The 26,464-nt window shown below is 44.1% G+C and overlaps 1 protein-coding gene across 1 annotated transcript in view; it reads right to left on the minus strand.

The window, feature by feature from the left end:
- kcnip1a (Kv channel interacting protein 1 a) overlaps positions 1-23,810 on the minus strand; it is a 53,312-nt gene extending 29,502 nt beyond the window's left edge. The window contains exons 1-2 of the mRNA XM_030396862.1: positions 23,640-23,810; positions 23,150-23,416 (exon numbers count right to left, since the gene is read on the minus strand). Coding sequence (XP_030252722.1) covers positions 23,150-23,237 — 88 coding nt within the window. The 5' untranslated portion in view covers positions 23,238-23,416; positions 23,640-23,810. The remainder of the gene's footprint in view (positions 1-23,149; positions 23,417-23,639) is intronic.
- Between the last annotated feature and the right edge of the window lie 2,654 nt (positions 23,811-26,464).

Below are 26,464 nucleotides of genomic sequence, written 5' to 3' on the forward strand. Positions count from 1 at the left end.
ACCAACTTATGAACAACTGTTTCATAGGGTACTTTTGGTTAAATTGCATGTATTACTAAAGCTAAAATAACCATATGCTCGATGCACATGTACTCTTTATGTAACGCGGCGTAAATGCCAACATCTGCAGTTTACATGGGTCTCATTTCAGCTGTCACATCCATTCAGGTCACCTGATGTGCGTCACCGCTGTCATAACCGTGCGTTCGGTCCTTACACCATACCCTCAGAGCTAAGTAGCTATCTATATTCATCATCTGCATTTCTCTCATTCGCTCCAGTATTACAAAGGCCTGCGGGCGAGCGCAGAGGCTGAGCTGTCTGCGGAGATAAATTGCACGGAAAATGTTGTTTATCTTTGAAGAACTGAGCAATGAGCATTTTGCGTGCAAACATTATGCAAATAAAGAATCTTTATTTAAACAGCACATTGATTTTTCCTTTATCTAATAAAATGCTCGAGCGTGGGTTTAATTTGCAACACCGAGAGATCAAACGCTGACAGAGGATCTTAAATGACGGGCAGCTTTTCTTTTTTTTTTTTCCAAAAACAGAAATGAAGCTTCCCGCGATTATCAGAGTATAGAATTCAGTGTATGGAAATATGAGATGTGACGTTGTAATATCGCAGTTTCATCATTACACGCTCACACAGATTCACATGCTTCGGGCATGGGATTAGCAGACACACATTTTCATGTTGCCACGTGCTTAATAAAGCTCTTTTGCCGTCCTAATTGGTCCTTTTGGTGCACTTCTTTTGATGTACAGGGATGAGAGAGAGGGGTGGAAACTGTAAAGCCTATTAAAGAAATAGGGCTCCTCTTGCCTCAGCTATGTAGCCCCGCAGCAGATGGAAACATTGAGCCAAACGTTCTCCAGCGGACCCGCACACTCTCTTCTATTTACATATTCTGCCGACCCCCAAAACTAAAAACCCAACATGAAAGCCTCGAGCAGTCGGAGTGATCTTTAAGAACAGAACAAGGCTATCTTCTGTGCAAAACTCACAAAGAGATGTGAGGGTTGGTGAGAGCGGAAGAGACAAACAGAAAAACCCTGAGATAAACAGCAAAGGCAGACGACTAGCCGTAGATCAAGAAAAAAGGGCGTCTCGGGGAGTTTTCGAGAAGAAAAACTTGAAGGGAGAAGCACATAAAAGACAAAATGAGAAGGTGAAATGAGGTGAGGGCGAGCAAGACAAAGGCAGGGAGAGGGAAAATTCACTTGACAGAGCGAGAGCGCACAGAGAAATGGAAGTGGAGGCGAAAACGAATGGAGCGAACGGACAGGGAGATGAATGTGTCGGTGCGATGCAGGTTTTGTATTCCATAACACACCCACTGGGAAATATTTCATCGGACCAGAGTAGTCTGTGCACAGTGACAGTGGATAAATGTAGTTTTTGGCCGCAGGTGATGACAGACTTTAAGATAAATCCCTTGACGGCGACCTCTGACCATGCGCGGCCGGTCATCGATGCTGGCCAATATCTGCGCTTTCTGAGGGGGTTGATGAAGGCCACGGCATCGAAAAGACAAACACCTGCCTCCGCTTGTATTGCATCTCTCTACCATTTGCCTGAGTCAATTCATCACTGTAAAAATGCTCTGGGTAGGACTGGAAACACACTGTGCGGCGTGCCTCTCATTCAGTATGCACGGAGAGCAACTGGGGTTTAGTGTCTTGCTTAAGGATACTCTGAAATGTACACGGGAGGCGGCATCTAGGGATCAAACTACCAACCCTGCCACTGATACCTGACCTGCTCTACCTCCAGAGCACCAGGGGGGTTAAATCATATCCTTTTGTGAATTTGATTAATTTTCAGAAGGCTAACGAGATGAAAACTATTCGCTACTTTACGAGAAAAGCTCTGATTACGGGGCTCCCCGCTCTCTCCTTCCAACGTCTCCTGTCTGCCTCTACTATTAATAATGGCTAAAATAGACAAACATAAATCTAAATCAATTTTACTCCGTGTAGTAAAATCTGTTTGTGATCCTCTTCTATCCCATTATTCATTTTATGGATCTCAGATTTATCTTGAGACCCATTTTTCCCCCACGATCGGGGGGGAAAGCTCCTGCTTCTTCTTAAAAGTGTACCTTGTTTGCTGTTATCTGGTCCTATTGTGCAGTAGAAAACACCCTCCCACAGATCCGAAACTCCACAATTAGTCCGGAGAGAAGTCAGCTTAACGTCAAGCTAAGAATGAAAAGACCCACTGAGCTCTGCGATGAAAAGTTCCATCATTATGGTTTTAATTACTGCATTCCTTTACATGCGGGCAGAGGGACTTGTTTTTTTGTTCAGTTAATGATTTCCAAACCTAAAATGCGATTCACTAAAAACTACCCTGTCACTGTTTTGCTCAAGCCTCGAGCCTTCGGTCCATTCACACATGCAGTGCTCGAGCTGTATGTGTGAACACAAATGTCCGAACATTTAAGGACTAAACCCCGCCAACTCTCGAATACAAAGTCTCCGTAGTGTCCAAATGATCCCGCGTGTGAATACAGCATGTCATTTTCTGGAGAATTCACAATCGAGAGGAGTGTAGCTCCTTTGTACTATTTTCTGCCCTTCCCTGATATTTCTATCCACTCTTTCATGCATATTGCAGATATGTCTGAATACGTATAGCTCTGATATCAATGCATTAACAGTCATACCTATGGATGAGTCCTCCTCTTCCTCCTGCTGCTGCAGGCTCTACTCAGGCGCCACCCCTCGCCTAAACCAAGGAGTTTTTCAATGTGTTACAATTCGTATCACACGGAGACTCTCCTGTTGTGTGCTGCATGTGTGAAAGCGCCCCACTGACCAACATCCGGATCGGATCCTCCGGGGTTCAGACAGTATGTGAAGCTGTGAAGTCCTGAGTCTTGAACTAACCGGTGCAAATCCTTAACTTTTTGCTTCTGTATCTGAGTCCTAAATGAGTCAATATGCACCCGAGTATATTTAAAGGTCCCATATTGTACTGTTTTTCAACAATTTCACACAGCTGTCAAACAACACTATATTTGAAATGTATTGCCCCAAACCCATCCATGGTCCTGAATTTCAGGGCTCGTCCACACGTACGAAAACAATCTTTTTTTCCTACGTCTTCCTCGGCATTGTTGCAAGAATATTAGCGTCCATACGGATCCACTGAAAACGACGGAAAACGCTGTAGTTCATATTCCAGGCTCATAGGTGGTGCTTGGAATTCACCAAAAACGCACGTAAACGCTTGCGCACTGTAAACAAACAGACAGTAGACGGAGAAACTGAACACAACAAGAAGAAGACGAAAATGGCTAGTGCAAGGAAACCTGAATCGTTTGTGTGGACCATTAATATGGTAGAACTGCTGCTGCGACTCACAGTTAACTACAAGGCGAGTAATTTGAAATGAAGGCTCAATATCTTCTGTGGCACGAACACAAGCATGTAGTCAGCCATTGTTGTTGTTGTTGTTATGAGACGTCGAGGGGTTCAGAGGTCAGAGGCAAGAGGTCGAGGGGTGGGGTGATGGCGTCATCATTTCGAAAAGTATGCGGATTCACTGTCCACACTAAAACGCAAGGGCAGCATTTTCGGATTTTTCCACCCTGAGACCCCGTTTCAAAAAAGTGTGTTTTCAGGTGCTGCATTTACGGGATGCATGTGGACCATCGGCCAAAACGATGCAAAAAATGTGCGTTTACACAAAAAAGCGTTTCCGCGTGGACGGGCTCACAGTTGTCTAAAAGTCGCTCAAGTGAGCTTGCACCTTTAAATGCTAATGACCTCCGTCTGTCAATGCCTGCCTTGCCTGCTACACGCCCCTCTCGGGGAGAGGATGCAGTTTACGCTAGCTGTAGCATGTGCTAATGTTTTACAGTGGATGTATCGCTATGGCTCACCGGGATGCTGTTGTTCAACCATGCCAGTTTTACCCAGAATCGGACCCAGAAGAAGAGGCTCCTAGCTAACAGCTAGCGAAAGCTGTGTTTGTCTCCAACACAGTCTCCAAACTCTTGGACACTGTTCGCATCGTCTCTGTCTCCAGTCTGCACATGTTTCCAGACTTTTTACTGTGACAACAAAGCTCCCTCGTAATATTATTAACATTAAACTTGCTTCAAAGGCCATTGCATAGCGGACCGAAGGGGAGCTATGTAGTTAGCCAATTTCCAGCTGAGTTCGCCATACTCGTAGACAACTGTAATTACTGTCAAAACGTGGCGACACTTACCTGTGGCTCGGGTGCAGTTGCTGGGTCCCGGTATGGTTGGGGCTGATCTTTTTACGAGGGTCAGTATCGAGGCAAAGCCAGCTTTGTACTGACCCTCGTTACTGAAGCAGTCTGATGTGAAGTGGTTAGCACACACATACAAGCTAACACGAACCGCAGCCGGCACATTGTAGTTAAAAAAATGAAACGCAACCACTGTCTCTTCTGTTGTTCTGTAGCTTGGACAGAATATAGGCACTTTTGTTGATTTTTACAACCAACAACTGAGCAATTTGCGAGTCTGGCTCTGAGTGAGGACATTGCAAAACACTGCTATGTTACCGCTGGACACACCGAACTTCACCTCGGGGATGGACGCTCCCCTCTCGGGTATCTCCTATCATCGCGCAGAGGAGGCTGGCCTATGAACATCTCTCCTTCCGTTACGTAACGAAAGGAGCTGAATCTGAACAGCCTGTAGGAGCGCTGTTTTACCAGTGGGTGGGCTGTAGAGACCATGCAGGACTCGTTTGCTTTCCTCATTCTGGGAGTTGGTAGGCTGAGGGAGGACCAGTTTATATCTGTAGACATCAGAAAAAAAACTTGTTTTTCATAATATGGAACCTTTAATTGACTTGGTCAGAACCGCTAAACATATCTTGGTCAACACATATTGACTGGCTGCCCTGTTTTTAACATTTTTTTTCATCTATGGAGGATATCGAGTCGCTTTATATCAGGAGTGGAAGTCACAACTTATAGCTGTGATATTGTCCATCTAGACAGGTTTTTAGAGGTCAGGTCCAGGGTCATCGTGCCAGGAGTGTATATTATGCTTTTTCATATGTGAAATGCTTTTATGATTTAAAGACTGCAACTGAAAAGGAACATATTAAGGACAGGGATTTAAGTTTCAAGCCTGATTTTTACTTTAATCTCTTTTTGGATCTTTGTTGTTAGTTTTAAATGATCTATCAGAGAAATGTGTTATTGTCACTTCAACATGTTGTCCCTTAGATTCCTTGATGAATGAATAGAACCTATCAATTAAGATCCAGATTCAGATCCATGACTTTAGCTCGAGCCTGTCAACAGTCCACATGCTCAGCCTTGCAGACAGTCGAGTTGTATCCAAGAAGACATTTATTATCCCAAAAAGTTCTGCCAAGTTAACTTTGGGTCCATCCCAGCTGGTTGTTGCCTCACGTTGGGCCGCCATCAAGGATGAGCCAACCTTCCATGCAAAATGTATCCTGCCCTGCTTTCATCAGGCCACTTTTTATAACACTGCAGCAGATGGTGAAACACACACACACACACACACACACACACACACACACACACACACACACTCTCTCACTGATACTCACACTGCAGCCCCCTGAGGAGCAACCTCGCCTTCTCTCTCAACTTTTCTCAATTTTTCTTCCCCCCCCCCACTTTTTACTCGTCTATCGCCCCCTTCCTCGCACCACAACAGTGCAAACTTCAAAGTGGCTGTTATTTAGAGGTGACTCTAACTAGAGGCGAGCATCGACTATAAATACATTGTAGTTGCTTCGTAAGCACTGTTGCCTCCTAGTAAATGGGTTGCGCTCAAAACAACATGAAAGAGATGTGTGTTTCTTCTCTGTTGTCTCTGTAATCTCACCATAGGTTTCATATTTTAGGCGACGGAAAACATCCACCTTGAAAAAATGTGCCTCGAGTATCTGTTCAGCACGGATCCGAAGTCTCAGCTGAGAGCTGTTGCCATGCAATGAAATGAGGCGCAGGTCGGGAATTAGAATAAACAACCCACGCAGGATGCTACACATGCTTGTATTTCAGCAAAACCATTTGTAGGGTCTCTAAAGTGTTTCCACAGCCATTTCCAATACTCTGTGTGGTCTGACTGTAGTGTTTTGACAGGACAGGAAATACAGACAGCTGACAGGCATTCTCCCGAGGGGGACTCGCAGCACATAATTTACATCACTTACATAGCCTCCACAGTGTTTGTCACAGAATATGTAACACACTGCCTGTTTTACATCGAGACTTAATGGTCCGGTGAGGAATTCCTGCATCTTTTCCTGCATGTGACAGCGTTTAAACACCATCTCCAGCTCCTGTTTTCTGTCTCCTCAGTCTGTGCAATGCAGCCCCGCTTCTGCTGCCGATAGCCATCAGGTTTAAGGTCAACAGACGCAGGACAGACCGCGGCCAGAGGCTGACGGATTACACCACACTGATTTACAGCACGCGCGCACACACAGCTGCCACACCGCACACTCAGAATGCACACTCGGCATGCTACATATTTAGGGATGAAATATGTGCATAAATACTTTCGTGGACATTTGTGTCACATTTGGATGCATGCGTCAAGTGTCAGTGCCAGTTTCCGCCTGTCAAACAGAAGCAGGGCAGACAGGAAGCAGGGTGGTTTGGGGAGCAGACAGGGGTAAATACCATCACCTTTTATAGACATCCCCGATGGCACGGCTGCGCACACACACACACACATACACACACACACATATATATATATATCAACACATACACATGCACACACACATTTCCTCTTTATCTTTCTAAATCAAGGGCAGATTGGCTTGGAGATTGCATTATGAACCAGTGATGAATTAAATTTTTTTTCTTTTTTTTTTGGCCAACTTTACATCGTCTCTCCGTGTACGTTTAAGCTCATTCCCATAATGCACTTCCTGTGCAATATTCATGACTCTGAGAGCAAACGTACATGACTCCATCATCAAGGCACAAACACACAACATGACAGGTGCCTGCGCAGACAGACACATGCAAAAACAACAAAAACACACACACACACACACAGTGTGCTTGAGGTAAAAATGTCTAAATAATAAGAAACCAAAAATAATAAATTCTTACCTTTGTGGTAGGACACCTGCTTGGTTTGCATCGAAAAGGTTCCCATCACAAGACCCATGTTGACTTCTGGACCGGTTGCGTGTGTGCTCTGGTGTGTGTGTGTCTGCCCTGCCTCTAATCAAGGTGTGCTGGTGAGTGCGTACAGTAGGTGTGTGTGTGTGTGATGTAATTAAGTTAGTCCATCAGCCAGCTGTATGTGTGGAAGTACAGATATCACTTCTCATGCTGCCTCACACCCACACAGCTCTGCCGCTTCTGCTCGAGGGTGTGTGTGTGTGAGTGAGTGAGTGAGTGAGAGAGAGAGAGAGAGAGAGAGAGAGAGAGAGAGAGAGGATGTGTGTGTGTGAGCGAGAGAGAGAGTGTGAATGAATAGAGGGCGCACATGCACTCTGAAGCTACCTTTGTCTACGCTGTCACTGGAGCTGCCTATTTTACATCCCATCTATCTCCGCCACACACACTCCCGCCCTCCTCCCTCTATGTTTCTGCCTCTCTCTCTCTCTCTCTCTCTCCCCCTCTGTCAGCGTGTCCCCTGCCACCAGGCTGTCATTCCATCAATTCCCCTGTGCCTCTTTTACGTATCTGCCTCTCTCTCTGTCTCTGCTACCTCTCTTTCTCCTCCTATTCGTCTCAGTCGCTCTTTTCCGCTTTGTCTGTCTGCTGGGGAAAGAGGGATTGCACACTGTTGCACGGGAAAAAGACAGAGACGGAGAGAGGGAGATGGGTGTGAGGGAGAGGGGAGGACAAAGCCCAAGGGAGGGCGATGGAGACGGGGAAGGGGATGGGGGGAATGAGAAAATGACGAGAAGAGAGAGAAGCGATGGAGACAAATTAGGAGGATTCACAGACGGCAGGGGAGGCGAGGAGATATAGAGAGAAGAAGAGTGCAAGAGGTGAGGGGAGATAAGGGGAGGGCTGGGCTGATCGGCACCCCCTTTGCTATTCAGGAGGCAAACGCTCCGAACGTGCCGGGTGCATGTGCTGCTTTATCTCTACATGCGCGGATCTGACAGGTAGCGTGCGTCCACGTGTGTGCGTGTAATTACTCCGCTGGCGGGTGGGTCACGGATAAAGCTCTGAACATCTGACACCACTACATTTGCGGGAACGCCGCCTCGCATATAGCAGCGCCGGCGTCAACGCGGTGTGCTCAGACATGTTTTTTTCGCTCTCGGGTCTGGCAACACGCACGCGACAGAGTACGCCTCATACATGTGCTCCGCTCGTCAGTCACGCTTAACCCCTCGCTGCCCTCCATGTAACGCCACCCCCTCGCCGTCGAGATTGGCAGGCTGCACCATCGACCGCAGCCCCCTTATTGAAATTCCTCACGTGGCTTTATTTAAGAAAAACAATTTACAGCCGAGCCATTGCCGTGGCTGAGCTAAGGCCATCAAGGCCAATGATAAAGCCATTAGGCCATGGCTTTCATTAAAAGCTACTGGCTGCAGAAGTCTGGGGATCGATGCAGAGCAAAAACAAGAGAGGGAAAGAGGAGGATTAGGCGTGTGTGTGTGTGCCGTGAAGTGTGGAGTGGACAAGAGGAAGAAGAGGAAGAGAAGAGAAAGGAAGACAGACAAAGAAAGTGATGGAAGGCAGCACTGCAGGGAAGGTGTGCGTACGAGTGTGTGTAAAGGTGAGGGACATTTTTTGGGGTATGCAACAGCTCACCGCAACACACAGACACACACACACACACACACACACACCTCCTCTCACTCTTTTTTCTGGCTATACAGACAGATCTAACGGCAGCCTCTAATCAAAATCTAACAAACAAACTCCACACACACACACACAGGCACAAACACACACACACACAAGTAAGAGTGGCAGTATATCAGCAGACAGAAACAGGTTTTTTCAAATACGCACCACAGCAGCCAGCGACACACAAGACATGCTGATTAAACTCTGAGAGCTCGGCTGAATAGACGAGATAAGAGAGCGTGATTTGCTGTAGCGGTGATGTTTAACTTCGGTGGAGGGGTTACATACACATCTATCAGCGGAGAGAAAGCCTTTGGTTGATCAAACACTGAATAAACTGAGAGAAGAAAAAAAAAAACACAGTGAAGGAGCTGAAAAACAGGCTGTTTTTGATCAGCCTCGGCAAAGTTGACATTTTCTAAATACCAAGGATTCAAACAGCATTCAATGAACTCATATGAAGGGAGCAGAAATCAATCAGTGACTAAGTACTATAGATTATATTATAATGACCTTGATAACAGCGGTTCAGAACAGCTGCTAAACTAGAATAACCCTATTTCTTTTTCATCCAACATTGATAAGAAGTCCCTTAAAAAAATTTGAAAAATTGACAATTACGTGAACACAATCATCTGCAGGGAGAAAACCTCCAGAACAGCCACTAACTGAGCCTTGTGCTGAGAACTAGAATAAAATAGATTATAGGTAGGTAGTTTGCAGTGATTGCGAAAACGTTTAAAAACATAGACGGAGGTCGGACATGAAAAGCAGACCGGATGAGATGGAGGAAAGTTCCAACAAAGGAGAGAATCATGTCCTGCCCTTCATCCGCTGTTTGCGCCATAGCCACAGAATGACGTGACATCATATACGACCAAGCTATACACCCAATCGCAACGTTTGTTTATAATAACTTGCAGGTAGAAAACCCCTGTAGCGTTATGTTGGGGATCCAATTATGTGTTGGGCCAACCAGCTTCAGTTTACCTAAAACTAGCAGTTAGTCTGAGACGTCGGCGTTGTGTCAAAATAAAAGACGCGAGTAAGGTAACACGGTACGTAAATATAGCACAGAGGAAACATCTGCCACGTTGGACAACCTTGTTTAACTGTGTATCTTTGAAGGTCCAATTTGTAAAAAGGCTCATTTTTGAGTCTCATTTCCATCTCGTCAAACAGTGACACTTTGGGATTGTTAGTCGGGCCGGCTGCCGTCCTAAAGTGACAGTTTTTGATGTCTGTTGGGACGTCTTGCAAATTGGACTTTCAAAGGTCACAGCTGGAAATGAACAAGTTTGACGATTTCTTGTAACTCAGCAATGCAAATCACCAGTTGTCCACCCCAAGTGACTGCTGCTGACAGTGGAACAGTACAGTACTCAAAAACACTGAATCCCAGAACCCAGCAGGCACTGGAAGAAAACTCTTGCATCGCTGAGTGGTACTTGAGCTTAACTACAATATATCATTCATATCACTTTAATTTTAGGATAAACAGATTGTTGGCTCCTTAGTTAAGTCCCTGTTTCCTAGATTCAAATGAATAATTTATTCATTCTTAAGTGTTGGAACTCTCACTACTGGGACTTCGGTCAGTGACAGTAAGTGGCATCTCTGCTTATATCCTAAAGATAGGACAGCCCTTGAGAAGAAGACTTGGCTGGTAGCATCCCTTGCAATAACGTCTGTTGAGACTACTTCAATGAAATGGGAAAGAGAGTGAAAGATGACATCAGCTGTCTGTGAACATCACACCAAATGAGGTCACAGCATCAATCGGGGAAGGGCTCAAAGTTATCGACCAGGAGTCAGTGGACGGGTGGAGGAAGATCAAGAAGGTAATTCACATTCGAGGTCAGGGACCGTGGTTCAACAGGGACGGTGTTCACAATCTGCCACTACATCACCGAAATTCTTAACTTAAGACACATGTTCCATATTCTGAAGAACAAGATTGACACGTTGATGTTTTCTGACCCTGTAGCACCGCTCTCGGTTGCAAATCACAATGGCAAAAAATGAAACTGTTATTGGATCATGGTTTGTATCGAAACAGCGACTCTTTCAAGGTGAGGGAACCATCATGGAGAAAATAACAACCAATTGATTAAGGATATGGAATGATCCAGATCATAGTTAAAGATTAAACAACACTGATTGTCTGCAAACGGTTTTTCTCATGTGTCAAAAACCAACAGTTGTCGACCCATCCAACCATCCTGATTTCCTCGCGCTGTGGACTTAGTCGCCCAATCACAACTTCATGTAACTTCCTCCTTTGCTCCCCGACAGTACAGAGTCATGAATTCATTGATTCTTGATGACTTCATTGTTATTTTGGGGAATTTTCTAAGACAGCTAATGATGCCATTTTTCTTGGAAGAACATTGTGATTACACAGAAAATAGAGACAGCACTCTGAGACGTCTTTTTAAGTTAGTTCCAGTAGTTGCGATGACTTGATCGTTGATTTCATGAGGAATTTCCAAGAAAGGACTGTTCTGTTAACCCAGGTGAATCTTTAATGCACATAGATGTTTCATCCTTAGATTACGGAACTTGTTTTCTTTTCTTTTCTCTTCTCACTGTGTAAATTGTGACCGTTCTGCACCAAATTCCTCTGCGTGTGAAAAACCTACTTTGAACCAAAGACTCAAGGTTATGCTAGTTTAAGATTTGGAATTAATTAAAAAGTGCACTGACTGATCACTCTCTGTTTCACTTTTAATTAAAACCAAATTACACGCTTCTCTCCTGGAAACTTATTAGGCATTTTTATGGATCGGTAGAACAAAGCAATAGTGGAGGAAAGCCAGTGAGTGAACGTTGAGCGTGAGACATTTCATCGCATGTATCCACGTCTGCTGTGAAAACATCACCGACATCTACAGTAATCTCTTTAAGGGATGTGATTCGGAAGTCTTTGAGCCATCCAGCCGACAAACACAAACAGACAAAGTAATTGAGGCATTAACGTCTCTGTGGTTTGGACGGGGGAGGAAGCCAAAATAGCTTTGCAGGCCTGCGCACACGCTGCAATAACACTAAACAGCAACAGGTTCATCACATTAGGCCGAGCGCCAAACTCTTCCAAGACATTAAGCCTGACATCATCTGTGGTGTTACTCGTTCCTGTCCGGGGTGCTGTGGATCATTCTGAGTGCCAGCCTACCTCGCTCTCATCATTTATTAACCATTACACAACGGACCTTTTACTAGATTGAGGTGGCGGCCTGGATGAATGGATGAAGGGGTATGGAAAGGATAGGAAAGGATGTGGCTGGACGACTGTGCTGTAGTAAAACATTTGACAGCAGAGAGAGAAGATGTTGACAAGCACAGCACATGTGGCGAGAGAAACGGTGAATAATAAATCGGCTGGTTAGTCGCCGCCCGCTCTTATCAGACTAAGGCTGTGCGGAAACTGTCATAGTGATGACCATGCAGAGGAGATGAGGGCAACGTGAGGGGAGAACTGGGAGGGAAGCATGGAGGGAGTGAAAGAAATGAGACACGGGGGGCAATAACTGAGAGTGGAGATTGTGGAGGGCGAGGGAGAATCGAATGAGAGCAGAGAATTGGGAGGACAGAGTAGATGGAGTGGACATAGGTGACGAGGGAGGGGGTAGATGGAAGGAGGGAGCGAAAAGACGGAAACAAGATGGCGGGATAGAAGAGAGGGAGGGAAGGAGGGGAGCACAAAAACTGCACCTGGCCATTAACCGGCTCAAACAGCTCAGTGTCGTCTGACTCATCAGAGCTAACAGTTTTATTTAATGGAGTGAGGAGTGGAGGAGACGAGCTCAACGATCCGGACAGACGCGGGAATGAGGTGTAACGCCGCTGAGATCAGCCGATCCCCGCTGCAAAAAAAAAAGGGCGATCACATGTCGGTTTTCATCTGAGGAAAGCCAAACATGTGTCAGCTGCTCCCCCGTAGACCGCAAGACACAGCCCAGGCTGTGCGACAAGGCCTGACTGCAGTCAATATGCAGCCAGTGAGGAAACACTAGCAAAATCATTTCGCCTCTAGAACTGTTTGAAGCAACAAATGCTGATTCATATCATCACCACTTAAAGGATCATTTCACTCCATTATGAAAAACTAATAAATGGCATCTTTTAGTATCACCATGCAGATAGTTTGGGATGTTTTTCTTGTGGTGCTAAAAAAAAAAAGGCAAATAAAATATTACATCAAGACTATGTTTTCACTGTATACGTAGCTAAAACTACGGCCTGGTCACCTAACTAACATGTCGGCACTGTTCTTTTCTGCAAACCACTGGGACAATGATTTTGCATATTTCATTTCAGGTTTTATATTAACATTTCTATGATATGTGTTATATAACGCTCAGTATATGAGCTGATTTTCATGCTAGGAGGAGGAGGAGTTAGCCATCAGGACACAACTCCAGAGGATCTGAAGAGAGGTCCAAAAGAAATAGACAGGTGTTGTCTGTGTTTTTTTTTTCACAGGACTTGCCAACCAAGCTAGTAGCTAGCATGCGTGTTGGCTGATAAGTGAGCTCTTAACTTGATCCTTCCCAGCTCCACCTTCCTAATTAAATATGGACACTTCTGGCTCCAGAAAAACTGAAATGGCAACCGCCGAAATGCCAAACTCAAGGCTTCAAAATGATGAACAGTAAAGTCTCCCATTGGTTTCAGGACTACGTCTACTTCTTTTATACAGTAAGTGATAAGATCATAACACATTTCAAGTTATTGAGCTTCGTCAGTATGAGGGTCAATGAAGTCAGGTAACCAAGAGACAGCCAGACTACGTTTCCGGTCCGGTTCCGCTCCGTAACAGCAGTCCGGAGCCCTCTGAAGCAGATTCGCAGGACTTCTTTTTTTGCCGGCTGCTGGAGCACAACACAGCAATTCAGCACAGAGTAAACAGGAAGCCACACCGAAACAAAAGCATAACATCTGGTTCCTTTTCCAAATGGAACACTTCTTTCAATCCTTTGGTTGGGAAGACTTTGTGTTGTTGTGCTTATAACACATACCAATAACTGTGGTCACGTGTGATTATGTTATTGTCGCAGGAACTCCTTAGTCCTTCTGGAGCCGGAACGCAACGGATATGCATCCTGTGTAATCTTAGAGTAAAATGAGTCGTGTCGTGGTACAAGCTCAAAGTGGCCAAACAAAGAACATCTGTTGGATGTGCAAGCAGACAGCTGTTAGCTAACAATTTCCTGAAACTCTAAAGCAAGAAATCTCTGTCTGTCTGTCTGTGTCTATGCTATTCACATATCTTGAGAACGGGTTTTCTAATCTTCAGTGAAAATTTGAGATTTGGAGAAACGTTAGATGAGAGGTATGCTAGCTAATGTTAGACTCAATGGCTAAAATATTTATCTCTGGGATGCCTCTCATTGGTTGTTGTGGTCCGGCTCAGACAGTACGAATGCAATCATCCATCCAACATGTTTGTTATTATTGGGGCGGCACTGATGAAACTGTGAGCAGTTCATGAGGGTTAAGACTGGATCCATAAACCTCTCATTATACCAGATAATCTCCGCCGAAGAGTGGTCCTGGTATTACAATTGGACGGCTTACAGAATCAGAGCCACTGGAAACTCAAATAACGTACGAATGTCAACCTATAACACTGATAACATCACTGACAGAATACCTCTGCTGATTACATCCATGCTCCACTTCATAACCCCAGCGGTTAGGTCAATGCGATCGAGTGACTAATACGTCTGTTAACTTTTCCAACTCAGTTCACTTTAACTTCACAGACGTTCTCTAAAGGTTAAATATACAACATTCACTGCCGCCAGCAGTGGCTGGCTATCAGTCTAATGTAATGTTGAATGGTTGAATGAATAATAAAGCATCGTATGTTATATTTCAGTCAGGAACACTCTCGTCAATGGTTTACAGTTATGCTTGCCGCTGATGGCACGGCTCTGAGGACGCTCCCTGAATGGACTAAGCAGCTTTCTAAGCCAAAACAGGGATTCAAATTCAGAAAAAAACAACCCCAGGGTACAAAAGAGACAGCCCGAAGGAAGATAACTAATACAGTTTTATAACCTTGAGCTCTGATAGAACTTTACTGAATTAAAAAAAAGGTGGTGGCGGCAAGCTTTGCAGCAGCAGTGGTGTGGGGCAGTTTTTGAGTAGAAGTGGTTATTAGTGAGGAGAGAGCCATATTTAAATGGAGCCTTGTGGTGAGAACAGCTGTGATTGGTGCGAGGCTGACTTGAATCATCGCTACCAAACGGCCGGCTGTCAGCTGGTTACACACATGAACAGCGTTTGCGTTTTCTGTGGGTAACTGGGGGGGAAGGAAGGCACTTCACTTGGGCTCATTATTTTTAAACATTTGTCGTGACAAAAAGATTAACAGCGGCTCTTCTTCGGGAAGTCTGCCGTGTTACGCAGCCACTTTTCTACAGTGGCTCAAACACAACTCTAGAGACTATCTCGAGAGGGCCTTTCTGTTCATTCATGCTTTTAGAAGCCGTCGCACAGGAGGGTGAGGTGAGAGATAAATCCACATAAATCATAGATGTATCAAAATCTAGATGAATTAAACCACAAATGTGCTTTTTGACACAGCGACTCCTGTGATCCTTCTGCTAAACTGTGTTAAAACAGGATGACTGGTGACTGTCTTGTATTTCTGCTCAGGTCTAACACACTGATCAGTGCTAACAATGTTACGCTGAGAGGAACAGCGCCGTGTATTGGCGAGCCTGTTCTGTCTCCAGCTCTCTCTCCGTAACAGCAGTCTATTTCTCTCTCATTTCAAGGCCACGGCTGCTGTTTCTCCATCCCACAGGCAATCTCTCATAAAGATTCACTGTTGTGCGCCATCCACATACTTTATGTCACCTGTCAAGATGTGAAACGCTCCCGTTTGCAGCCACCATCCCGCCTGCTCCCTGCGGTCGACACACAGATGACACATTTGGGCGGCGGAAAGCTCTTTTAAAAACCAGCTTGCAACAGGACATGAACCAGTGAGAAAACACGCTAACACAAGCCTTTTTATCTATTTATCTTTTCCAGCCTGGTTGAAATACTTAGTTTTTTTGTTTTTTTTTGCATAAATGTTTTACAGACGGCATCACCTTGCCTTTGGGTGCGACCGTGCTTGGGCTCTCTCGCCCCTCGTACTATTCCTGGATACAGAAATAAAGCACACGACACACCGGGGTGTCCCTTCAAAAGCACGAGCGGAAACTAAATCTCCATTTCTGTTAACTGCAGCAAAAAGTCTTATTTCTATACCTTAAGTACCCTGGTGGGTTTTTCTGTGAGCTGAATGCAAACACCTCTATTGACTCTCTCGCTCTGAGTCTCTTGTTTCCTCCCCTCCCGCAGCAGATGAGACTGATGGAAGTGTTAATTGTATGCAGCTCGGGGATTGATTACAGCGTCGGTGGGGGGAGAACGGTGTCCCCTCCCCTGAGAGCCTTTTTCCATATGAATTATTATGCATTATATTTTGTATTAAACATGCACCGTGTCCCCCTCGTGGCACATTAAAAGTGATATGACAGCATTTTGGAGGCTAAGCAGCAGTAGGTGTGGAAGGAAAGCACACACACTGATATCCACATCAAAAGCTTGTGTGCACAGAGACACCACATGTGTGTGAAGCCAGGCACACACACACACACACACACACACCCACCCACCCATCCTCTCATTTTTCTTTCTTCCCCGCTCTCTGTTCTCATTTACTCATCCATCCTACTCTCTCGCTCTCCTACGCTGAATACGAAAGTGCAGTCAAGTCCCCCTGACTCAAAGAGGGGCGACCTGAAGAGAATATCTGATGGAGAGGAAGAAAAAACAAAAAAAAGGAGGCTGCTGAATATTTCATTAAGCACTTATGACCAACAGTGTGTGCACCAACGCCAGCAAAACCCCTCAGTCTGAAAAAATCCACCTCATCATTCATCAAACATCAGAGGAAGAGCCGCCTCATCAGCAGACACTTTGATGCAGTGAATATTTAATGGCTCGTCTGGTTAAGACTCGACTTCACTTTGTGTTTTGATGCGCCCTGACAATGTGGGATTACGGTGATTATGAAGAGCGAGGAGGAGGAATCTGACGCCCTCTGCTGGGCCGCCGGAGGGAACTCACACATGGTAAGAAAAGAAGCAGGAATGACTGAGTTTTGGTGAATGTTTTGGGATTTCAGACAAGTCCTGTTAAAAATCACAGAAGTTCACACTCCGATATTGTGAGCCTCATTACATTTGAATAGCAGCTTTTCGAAAACTCTTCCCCCTGAGCATGTAAACAGACAGGAAGGAGGAGAAGGGTGATTAAGATTGCATGTTCCTCCTACTCCCAACAGAAGAGCGCTTTGAAGACTGACAGGAGTCAGCACTTTAAATTTCTTGTTTTGTTCTTCCCGGAAAGTTTCCTCTGAAGAGAGTTTGTTCTTTGATTACCAAAGAACCTCCATGGGCCAACTCAGAAAAGTGTAAAAGATCCCCTCCACACATGTATGAAGGAATGTTTTTAGTAGAAAAAATGTATAATAAGCAAGTTAAAATCCTTAAAATGGAAAATGTACACTAAAAAAACCTGCCCACTAGTCTCAAACCTACACAGTAAACTCAAACATCCAACTGTACGAGCAAGAAGAAAAACATTTTAGAGATTTGAAGTCATTTTAAAATAGCGTGAGGTGGTAAAACAGACAAACAATCCAGGTGATGAGTTTTGGAGAAGAAGCGCTTCACTGGTATTTCCCAGCCAAAGACTGTTTTGTGTGTTGATGGCTGCCATCAGGTGCCATCACCTGTGCCCAGACCACCACAGAGCACACAGCTCTGCATCCAGGCAGGTTGGATTTGTATGCCAGTGGGGAGGCACCCGAGGGCAGGCTGCATGGATAGGATAAGTGAAATCACGCAAGGCTGTTTAGAGCCTGGCACCGCTTGACAGGATGTTTACAGGGTTTTTTCAGAGATGACATGAGGCTGAGGGGAAGTTTGGGGCGAAAGGCAGCGCGGAAAGTGACAGACAGTCAGAGAGGAACTAAGAGGGAAACCAAAGCCATGAAAGGGATTTGGTTTAATCAGTCTGCAGAGAGGAGAAGTGAGCGGGGCTTAAAAAGAGGGATGGAAACTCCAGCCGGAGATTTTTTGTGAACTAAAAGAAAACAGGAATCAGAAATTCAGTCAGTGTGCCTAAGATTATTCACTGAGGCTGACATTTTCCTTTAACACATAGTCGGTACAGATAAACAGGGAACATGGTGGATTAAATGCACTGACTACAAAACAGGAAGCATCACAGTTATATTATAACTGTATGTGCATTATTTCCTGTGGAAATCTCTGTGATCCTTGTTGTGTTCGCCTCAAGAACATGTAATATTTTTTACTTTACAGACAATCTGTTTGCGCTCCACACCACAGAAGGGTAGCATAAATGATTTAACTAACAGATCAATGAATGTACAGCTCTGTTTACACACTCTAAGTAAGAAGTCTGAGGGTGTATTTAGCTAACACTAGTAGCATGCTATCTGTGTAACATACGGTATAGAGCGTCCGCTTAATGTTAGCGGTTCAGACATCTTTTAATAAAATATTTCACAAAACTGGCGAAACACCTGGCAGGTCCCATTATTATTATTATTAGGACTTATTTGTTGTGATGTATTTGTATTATTGTGATTATTTTGCTGTTTCTGTCTCAGTAATGCTCCGTGTGAATAAAACACAGCAAAAATTAGCTTCTCTCTCACGTTAGCTTAGGTGTTTCCATCGATCTGTGAAGAAAGGCATCTCTGTACGTTAAAAAACATGTACAGCTCTGTTTACACATTAAACTAGAAGCTTGAGGGCATATTTAGCTAACACTGGTAGCAAGCTAGCTGCTTTTGTTTACAGTTCGTATAGCTCTGGATCATGACTAAATAAATGTAATAGAATAAAATCATGAATATGAAACTATCCCAAGCTATTTTTGCTTGCGTCCTGTGAAATCCTATTTTATCTGTGAAATCATATTTGTATGTGAAAGGTGTGTAGCGGTGTGAGTGTCCATTGTCTTTATTTTCATTCAACAGTAGTATTTTATTCTATATTTCTATTATTCTATTCTAGTATTGGATCTTTGCTTCGCTTTTACCTTGTTTCAATTTTCCCAGTGAGGGATTAATCAAGTCTTATCTTATCTAACCCATCTTAATGGCTATGATCATCTAGTTTTTGAAAACTAGTAGAGTGGGAACATGTTAAACTCGTCTGACTGAAGCAATTAATGGATCATTTCCACGTCAGCCTGGATTCTGCTGAGCCACCTGTAATGTTGAGATTTAAAGGTCAGATGTTCAAGAAGATGTGACAAAGAGATTCACTTTAATCTTCATCCTCCCTTCTTCTTTCTATCCTTTCTATCCTCACAGCTGTTTTTCCTACAAGTTTCTCAGCAGATTAGAAAACACATTACAAGTGCATCCTTGACTTTTTGTTAACTTTACTTCTAAAGCTTGACAGATAGAAACGACATTGCACATGTGTGTTTTTTTGTCTATTAATTTGCATTTTCTCAGCTCTACCAGCAGAGGTCAATGCTGCTCTGGTAGTCGCTCTACACAGACCTGAATCTGTTGATTGCACCTGTATTTGCGTTGCCTTTCAGCACACTGAACACACACAGCCTCGGGATTTTCTCCTTCTGTGCTCCTGCAGGGACTGATGTAAGACTCCTGTTGCAGCTGAGAGGAGAAGGAGGAAAACTGTTCCTTCACCATAATATATCACTGTAGCTCTTAAACTGTCCTAAAACTCTGACCGTTAAAGGTCATATGAGAAAAAAAGAAGCTGTCAGTAACTTACAGTGAAGTGTGAAAAAGGCAGGCAAGCCCGTCGGCCACAGTGAGAAGTGGCCCTGTTGACCTTTAATGTCAGCATCTCACTGCACAGAAGGGTTTGGTGGCTGCGCTATTGAACAGACGGATGGATGGATGTTTAGACGGAAGCGTTCACTGACTTATTTTACTTCAAATTAATAACACATGAACTCTGAAGGGAAGGTTCATATTTCATATTTGGAGTGAAACTATTGTAGTTTGGCCTTTACAGAAGTTGATTCGTCATGTTGTGACCTTTGTTTTTTTGCCTACAGCTCCTAAAGAGAGCCACATCTATCCTTTTTGTAATAGTTAATACAAGACAATCTTTGAATTTTGTAGGAGAGTGATGGTCGCAGATGTATCCCAGCAAACACGGGTCACACAATGTGTCCCCGCCCAAAATGGTCCCCCTCTGACGCCAATATTTTAACGTGTGGAACGTCAGATGGTGACACTGTTTCTACCTCCACCTGCTCTTACAAACCAGGAAATAGTAATGAAAAGAGCAAATGCATGTCTTCGATTTTCAAAAATATTTTACCGACAATTGATTTGGATGTGAAATGGTTTTGATCAGACGGCCACACTGTGACGTCTCTTAAGAAGATGATGTCATGTAAGCTGACTTCCTGTCCGTTTTGCAGTCCCTCTTCTCCACGTCACTACACTCGCATGGCTCTCCATGCCTTTTTATACCGCCTCTGTCCTGATTGGATGAAGCAGGCAGGGAAACGAGAAAACGTCTTTTCTCTTGTACAACATGAGCAGCAGGAGGAGGAGGAGGAGGAGGGGAGACATGGCTTACTGACCAAACACTCTGACAGTGACTACAGCTGGAATATATAGCATTGAACACATTCTTAATAAGACAATAATGCTCACAGCAAATATATATAAACACATTTACATATATCTACAAATCATATTCCTGCTCTCATCATTTGTGGTGTTTGTAAGACTCTTTACTGAAGCTGTCTTTATTTGCACATGGGAGAATTTTGACTGAAGTGTGAAGTTTTATGCTAAAAACTCAGGCAATGTAGTTTAAATAGCGACACAGTCCCTGTTTTAAAGAAGCTCTCAACGAGGAGGCTGAGGTTTGTGTTTCTGCGTTTCAGCGCTGATTTATTATTTGCAGTTTTTAGGACGCATAAAGCTTCTGAAAGCACAATGTGTACACGCACTTTAGCAGAACAGCTGAATAAGTGTCCATGATAACAACATAATTTGACGTTGTAGGACATCAAAGAAGGATGTCCAGCTGATGGCCAGGGAATGACACAGCTTTCATTTTAGAACTATTTGAACCATAATGGGACGTCATGATTGGACGGTAATTTAACGTCTGGATGTTTGCTGGTAAAGCAGCAGTCGTGCTTGTCGTACTAGTTAGGTTTCAAAGAGGATCGAGAGGCAAAAGAACAGGTTCAAGAAACACACCAACTTTCCCCAACTTCAATTTATACAACCTGTTGCTTGAAAGATACGGGTGTTCAAGAATAAAGAACAAGATGCATGATGGGAAGTGTAAGATGTTGTGTTTCTGGGACGTTACTCTAAAAGTCAGGATATCTTGGCCTCCTCTGCTTTGATTTCAGACTGGTATAGTTTGAATCTGTCTCCTTCTGTATCCTAAGAAGTAAACATCCAGATATTAGAGACAATAACACCGACATAGAGCCAATAGTTTACTATCATCCAGATTCTGGTGCAGACAGTATCTGACAGTAATCAAACACGTGCCGGAACACCCAGAAAAAGTACAGTAAAAGTGAAACTTCATCAAGAAAGTGCTCCCGATTACATCTTTACTATTTGCTTGTAAATCGATGCAGCAGAACCAAATGTAATTAGTTGTTCTCACCCTTCGTGTTTCATCTGTTTGAACAAAGTGGGCACGGGGCAGCTCCTCTTCATTAAAACACCAACGTCCCAAATTGAAAAGCACTGCGTAGTAAACCCAATCCATAGAGCTACAACATTGTAATGGCCCTTTAAGGAGCTGGAATATTTGTGTGTGTGTTTGTGTTTGTGTGTGTGTGTGTGTGTGTGTGTCTCGCCCATTTGCCTTTATGGCCGTTGTCTAATCTGATGTTGTTGCAGATGCAGCTCTCGCTCCCACCGGAGCTCTGAAAAAGAGCAGATGTAAATCTGTGTGTGCATGTACGTGTGTGTGTGTGTGTGTGTGTGCGTACATTTATTTGTGTGTCTTAATGTGTATGTTTATTTATGTGTGTCTGGGTGTGTGTGTTTGTTTCTGTTTGTCTGGTTCTCTGATATTTTGCAGACCAAGATGTCTTGTTCCTGCAGCTCATTTCCTCATTGACTGTGTGGGTGTTTTTAATGGCCGTGTATCAGTGGCATCTGTGTTTTTATGTGTGTGTGTGTGTGTGTGTGTGTGTGTGTGCTGCTTCCTTTTTTGACTTTATGATATTTTTTCTTGTAAGGAGTAATTTGTTACGCAACCAAACCTCAGCAGCAGCTCCTTCATGACGTTCTGTGTGTGTTTGTGTGTGTGAGAGAGACCTTGAGGGCAATTCTACCCACTGCGGCTGAATGCTTGAGCCATCTACAAACATGTGTGTGTGTGTGTGTGTGTGTGTGTGTGTGTGTGTGTGTATGTGTGTGTGTGTGGATTTGAGTATGTCTTTATGCATCTACTGTATGTGTGTGACTGACTTCTTTGATGTTTCTCATCCCTGCAGACATTATGTCAATTGGCTAACTGAGCATTATACTATAAGTGTGTCTGTGTGTGTGTGTGTGTGTGTGCCTCCAGGCTGCTGCTGTGCTGCACACACTTTCTGAAGCATGGCTTTTTGTGTGTACTTCCTGCGCTGCTTTTCCTGCCGCAACAATAAAAGCACCAAAATGAGATTAAAAAAACACCACTTTAACATTAAACACACACACAAAAGCACACGGGACCGTTACATATAACCATGGTTGCACACACACACACGCACACGCACACACACACCAAATAACGACTAATGAATCACAATAGTAAAACCCTCCTCTTCCTCTCACAGCGAGCGTCTAGTGTGCGGCTCCTCTTCCCCCCCGTTGCCACACCGACACGTTTTATTACTCACATTCATCACGAGCGCGTACACTCACACACGCACACAAACGCACACCCTCTGCGCTCTATATCAACTTTATCTCTCCTCTCTATTAGCTGCTTACTCCCTTCATCTCTGTCTCCTTCACTCCTCCCCCTGGAGAACAGATCGAGGTCAACTGCAGACAAGACTGGAGCAAAGAAAAGAGTTCGTACGAGCGGAGGATGAGAGATGAGGTGGACTCAACGGGACTTTCTGCTTTGTGTGGCTCTGTGGTTTGTTTGTGGCCTCGTCTGCGGTGGATGCGCACGCTTACTTTCGGTGACATGTGCGGGAACTCGAACACAGATAAAAACCCACATTTGCACTTGCAAGAATGCAATAAAGACGCGTTCAGGCTCTTACCTTTACTAAGAGTCCCCGTGACCAGCTTGTGCATGGTCAGCGCAAACTTGACAAGTCCCTGTTTGCAGCGTTTGGCGCACCCCGACATCCTGACTGTGACCCGGGACACAGCGGGCTGAGCAGGGCCAGAACAGGACGAGGGTTTCCAGGCAGCCGCGGCAGCCTCAGATCGAAGTGGCAATCAATACAACTTCTTCACCTGGAGGGTATGAATCCAGCAGAGGCGTGCGCGCTCCTCTTCCCGTGTCGCTCATCCGTCCTGCCGAGCTGAAGGGAGAGAGAGAGAGAAAAAAAAAAGAAAAGAAACGGTGATCTCCCCCTGCCTTCCCTCCCCCACTCCTCTTCCTCCTCCTCCTCCTCCTCCTCCCCCTCCTCTGCCTTCTCCATCCTACCTCTGAATGAGTCCAAATTAGTGACTGCTCGAGAGCGAGGTGAAAGAGAGAGAGCGATAGAGAGAGAGGGAGGAAGTGTGTTAAAGAAATAAACATACTGTCCGAGTGAGGCAGCGACGGCTTCTTAAAGGCGCTCTCACAATCCCAAGTTTTCCAAGAAGTTTTCCTTTTTCAATCAGCGAGTCGGTATTCGGGATTTCACGGCAATGGACCAATCTCATGAGCTCCTCTTGGTCTCCTCTCCCTTCTTCATCTTCTCCTTTTCTTCCCTCCCGCTTATCAAATTCATCCCCACCACCACCACCACCACCTCCCCCCCTTCTAAGTGGGGAAAGCAGTAATCCACTTTCAGCACCAGTGACAATGGACAGCTCCCCACGAAGCAGAGCAAACACACTGAGCTCGATCGGTTTCTCTCTCTAGGCAAACACACACACACACACAGAGAGAGAGAGACACACACACACACACACACACACACACACACACACACACACACACTCTCGCACACTCTCTCTCTCTGCCACCAACCCCTCCCACAGCCCTCACAACACATAAACACACTTCATCAGTTTATGAGATGTGCGTCTTTTTTTTTTATGACTGTTCCTCCACTGCATCCAATTCAACAACGCCTTCTTTTTGAAATTACAACTATAACACACTTTTTTTTCTTTTTTTTTTTTTTTTACACAGATACCTGAAATCGAGGCGTCTGAGCTCACGTTACCATCAGCGACTGTGATGAATGTGATGATAATCTTCCTTTTTCTCTCCTGAGCTGAATTTTCTTTCCTGAACGTCACATTTTATCGTAGTCATTTTGAGAGAACAACCAGGAACAGTAAGTGCTCAGATCCTTTACTTAAATAAACAAGGTGATAACAAAATGTGAAAACAGAGTCCTCCATTCAAAAGTAAATCTGCAGAAGTAGTGTGAGATTAAAACAATATAACTGAGATATACTTGGAGCATCTAGTAGTAAGACGAGTACTCATCAGGCAGGATTGCACCTTCCCGGGTGTTGTGTTTCCGCAGATATTGTGCGATTGGATTATTGTTGCATTAACCCCCCAGAGTTCAACGTGGATCCACCGAGCACGTTTTATTTATAGACACATAGGTTCATTCATAGAACACGTGGAGACAACCCTATAGGATACCAGTTCAACATCTGGTTTAAATGAACCACTAACATTTTGAATTATTCTTATTTTCAGTGATTTACACCCACATACACGCTCAGTGTAAAAAGGCTTGAGACAGACATGAGATGTAAACACACTGTTTTTTTAATTTTTATTTTTATTTTTGCACATGTTCCTGTTGTTTTTGTGCGATAATAGAGAAATTGTACTTTTTACAAGCTAGAGCTGCAATTAGAACTCGGGATTTCTACATTTTCAGCTTGTAAATTCATATTTTGAATCAACATTTTGTCAGTTTAATAGACTTAAAGCTGAGTTTGTGCTGAGAAAAACCTGGGTCTTCAGCAACCACAACCACTGCAAACACTTGAGACTTTAGTAATAGGAGGATTTTAAAAGTAAATCAGGGTTCTGGGGTCTTGAATTTCAGCACTGCGTTTCCTGCAATCTGGTGACATAAATAGAATAAATAAAGCAAAATAATGAGAAAAATTTAACTGCATTTTAATGTCAAATGACTTCACTTTACGTTTAATCCTCAGAGGATAACGCAGAATAACTCACCCTCAGCATAAAACATATTTATCACTTTTCATTCATTCATTTTGTGGCCCTGTTCCCTCAGAGAGTCTCCACTCCGCTCCACACCACTGGCCTGTGTTTGTCAGCGTCTGGATGTGAAATGGCGCGGCGTGTATTATGAGCAAAGATGAATTTGTAAAACCCACAATACTGATAGTCCAGTGATTCCTTGTGCAATAAAGTGAGCAAGCTACCCTAACTATACTCTAAATCACTGTGTGGCACCTATTTAACGATGCATTATTAAAACATATTGGCTGTTAATGTGTGTTATAAAACAAACAGACATTATTGTGCTCCACCGAGGATCATTTTGTAACTTGAGTCTCACATAGGTTGAGGCTAACACACCTTACATTAGCCATGCTACAGCTGCAGCAGACCTATATACTGTATACAAGCCAGTTTAATATGCAACAGAATTTTATACAATATCTAGTGTCTCATCTAAAGGGGTCCTTGGCATGAAAAACACAGAAGCCTGTTCGTTTAAAAGGTGATAACAGCTGATCTTATTTTACAGATGCATAAACTCTTCTAAAAAGTAGCAGTATGTAAGAATCTGCCACCTGTTGAACTCCAAACACAAAGGGGAAGTCTGTCACCAAAGTAGCTAACTGCTGCTAACTGTACTCTGTTTATGACTGTAGCTACAGTTAGCTTGTTAGCTCCGTTAGCCATGCAGCTACCAAAGAGCAAGCGTATGCAGCATGCAGCGCAAAGGATTGCTGAACCATTGGCAGAAAGAGTTAGAACACTGACTTCAGTAGATATCTCAACGACACAGTACATAGACATCTCTGACAGAATGTAAACTAACATTCTTGGTCGATCCTTCTCCCATCAACACATCTGGAGGATGTTTTCAGCAGCACGGACATTGAATGATGATAGAAATATTGAAGAAATATTATAGGAATACTGCAGGCCGCTCACTCTTCCACGACTACACGCTGCAACCTTCACTTCGATCACGAAGACAACACTACTTTACAGAGTAAATCGGCTACAGAACAGTGCAGGATTGAGCATTTATAGTACAAAGTTTAGAGTAAAAGACTTGTATACAAATACAAATCCATCTGCCCCTTCAGCGACATGGATTTATTAGTATACAGCACAGTTGGGCTGCTGATATATCACAGCCACGTTTGGGTACAGGAAACTCAAAACTGCTCTGTATTTGGGGAAT

The sequence above is a fragment of the Sparus aurata genome, chromosome 18 (assembly GCF_900880675.1).
Source record: "Sparus aurata chromosome 18, fSpaAur1.1, whole genome shotgun sequence".
NCBI classification, from domain to species: domain Eukaryota; kingdom Metazoa; phylum Chordata; class Actinopteri; order Spariformes; family Sparidae; genus Sparus; species Sparus aurata.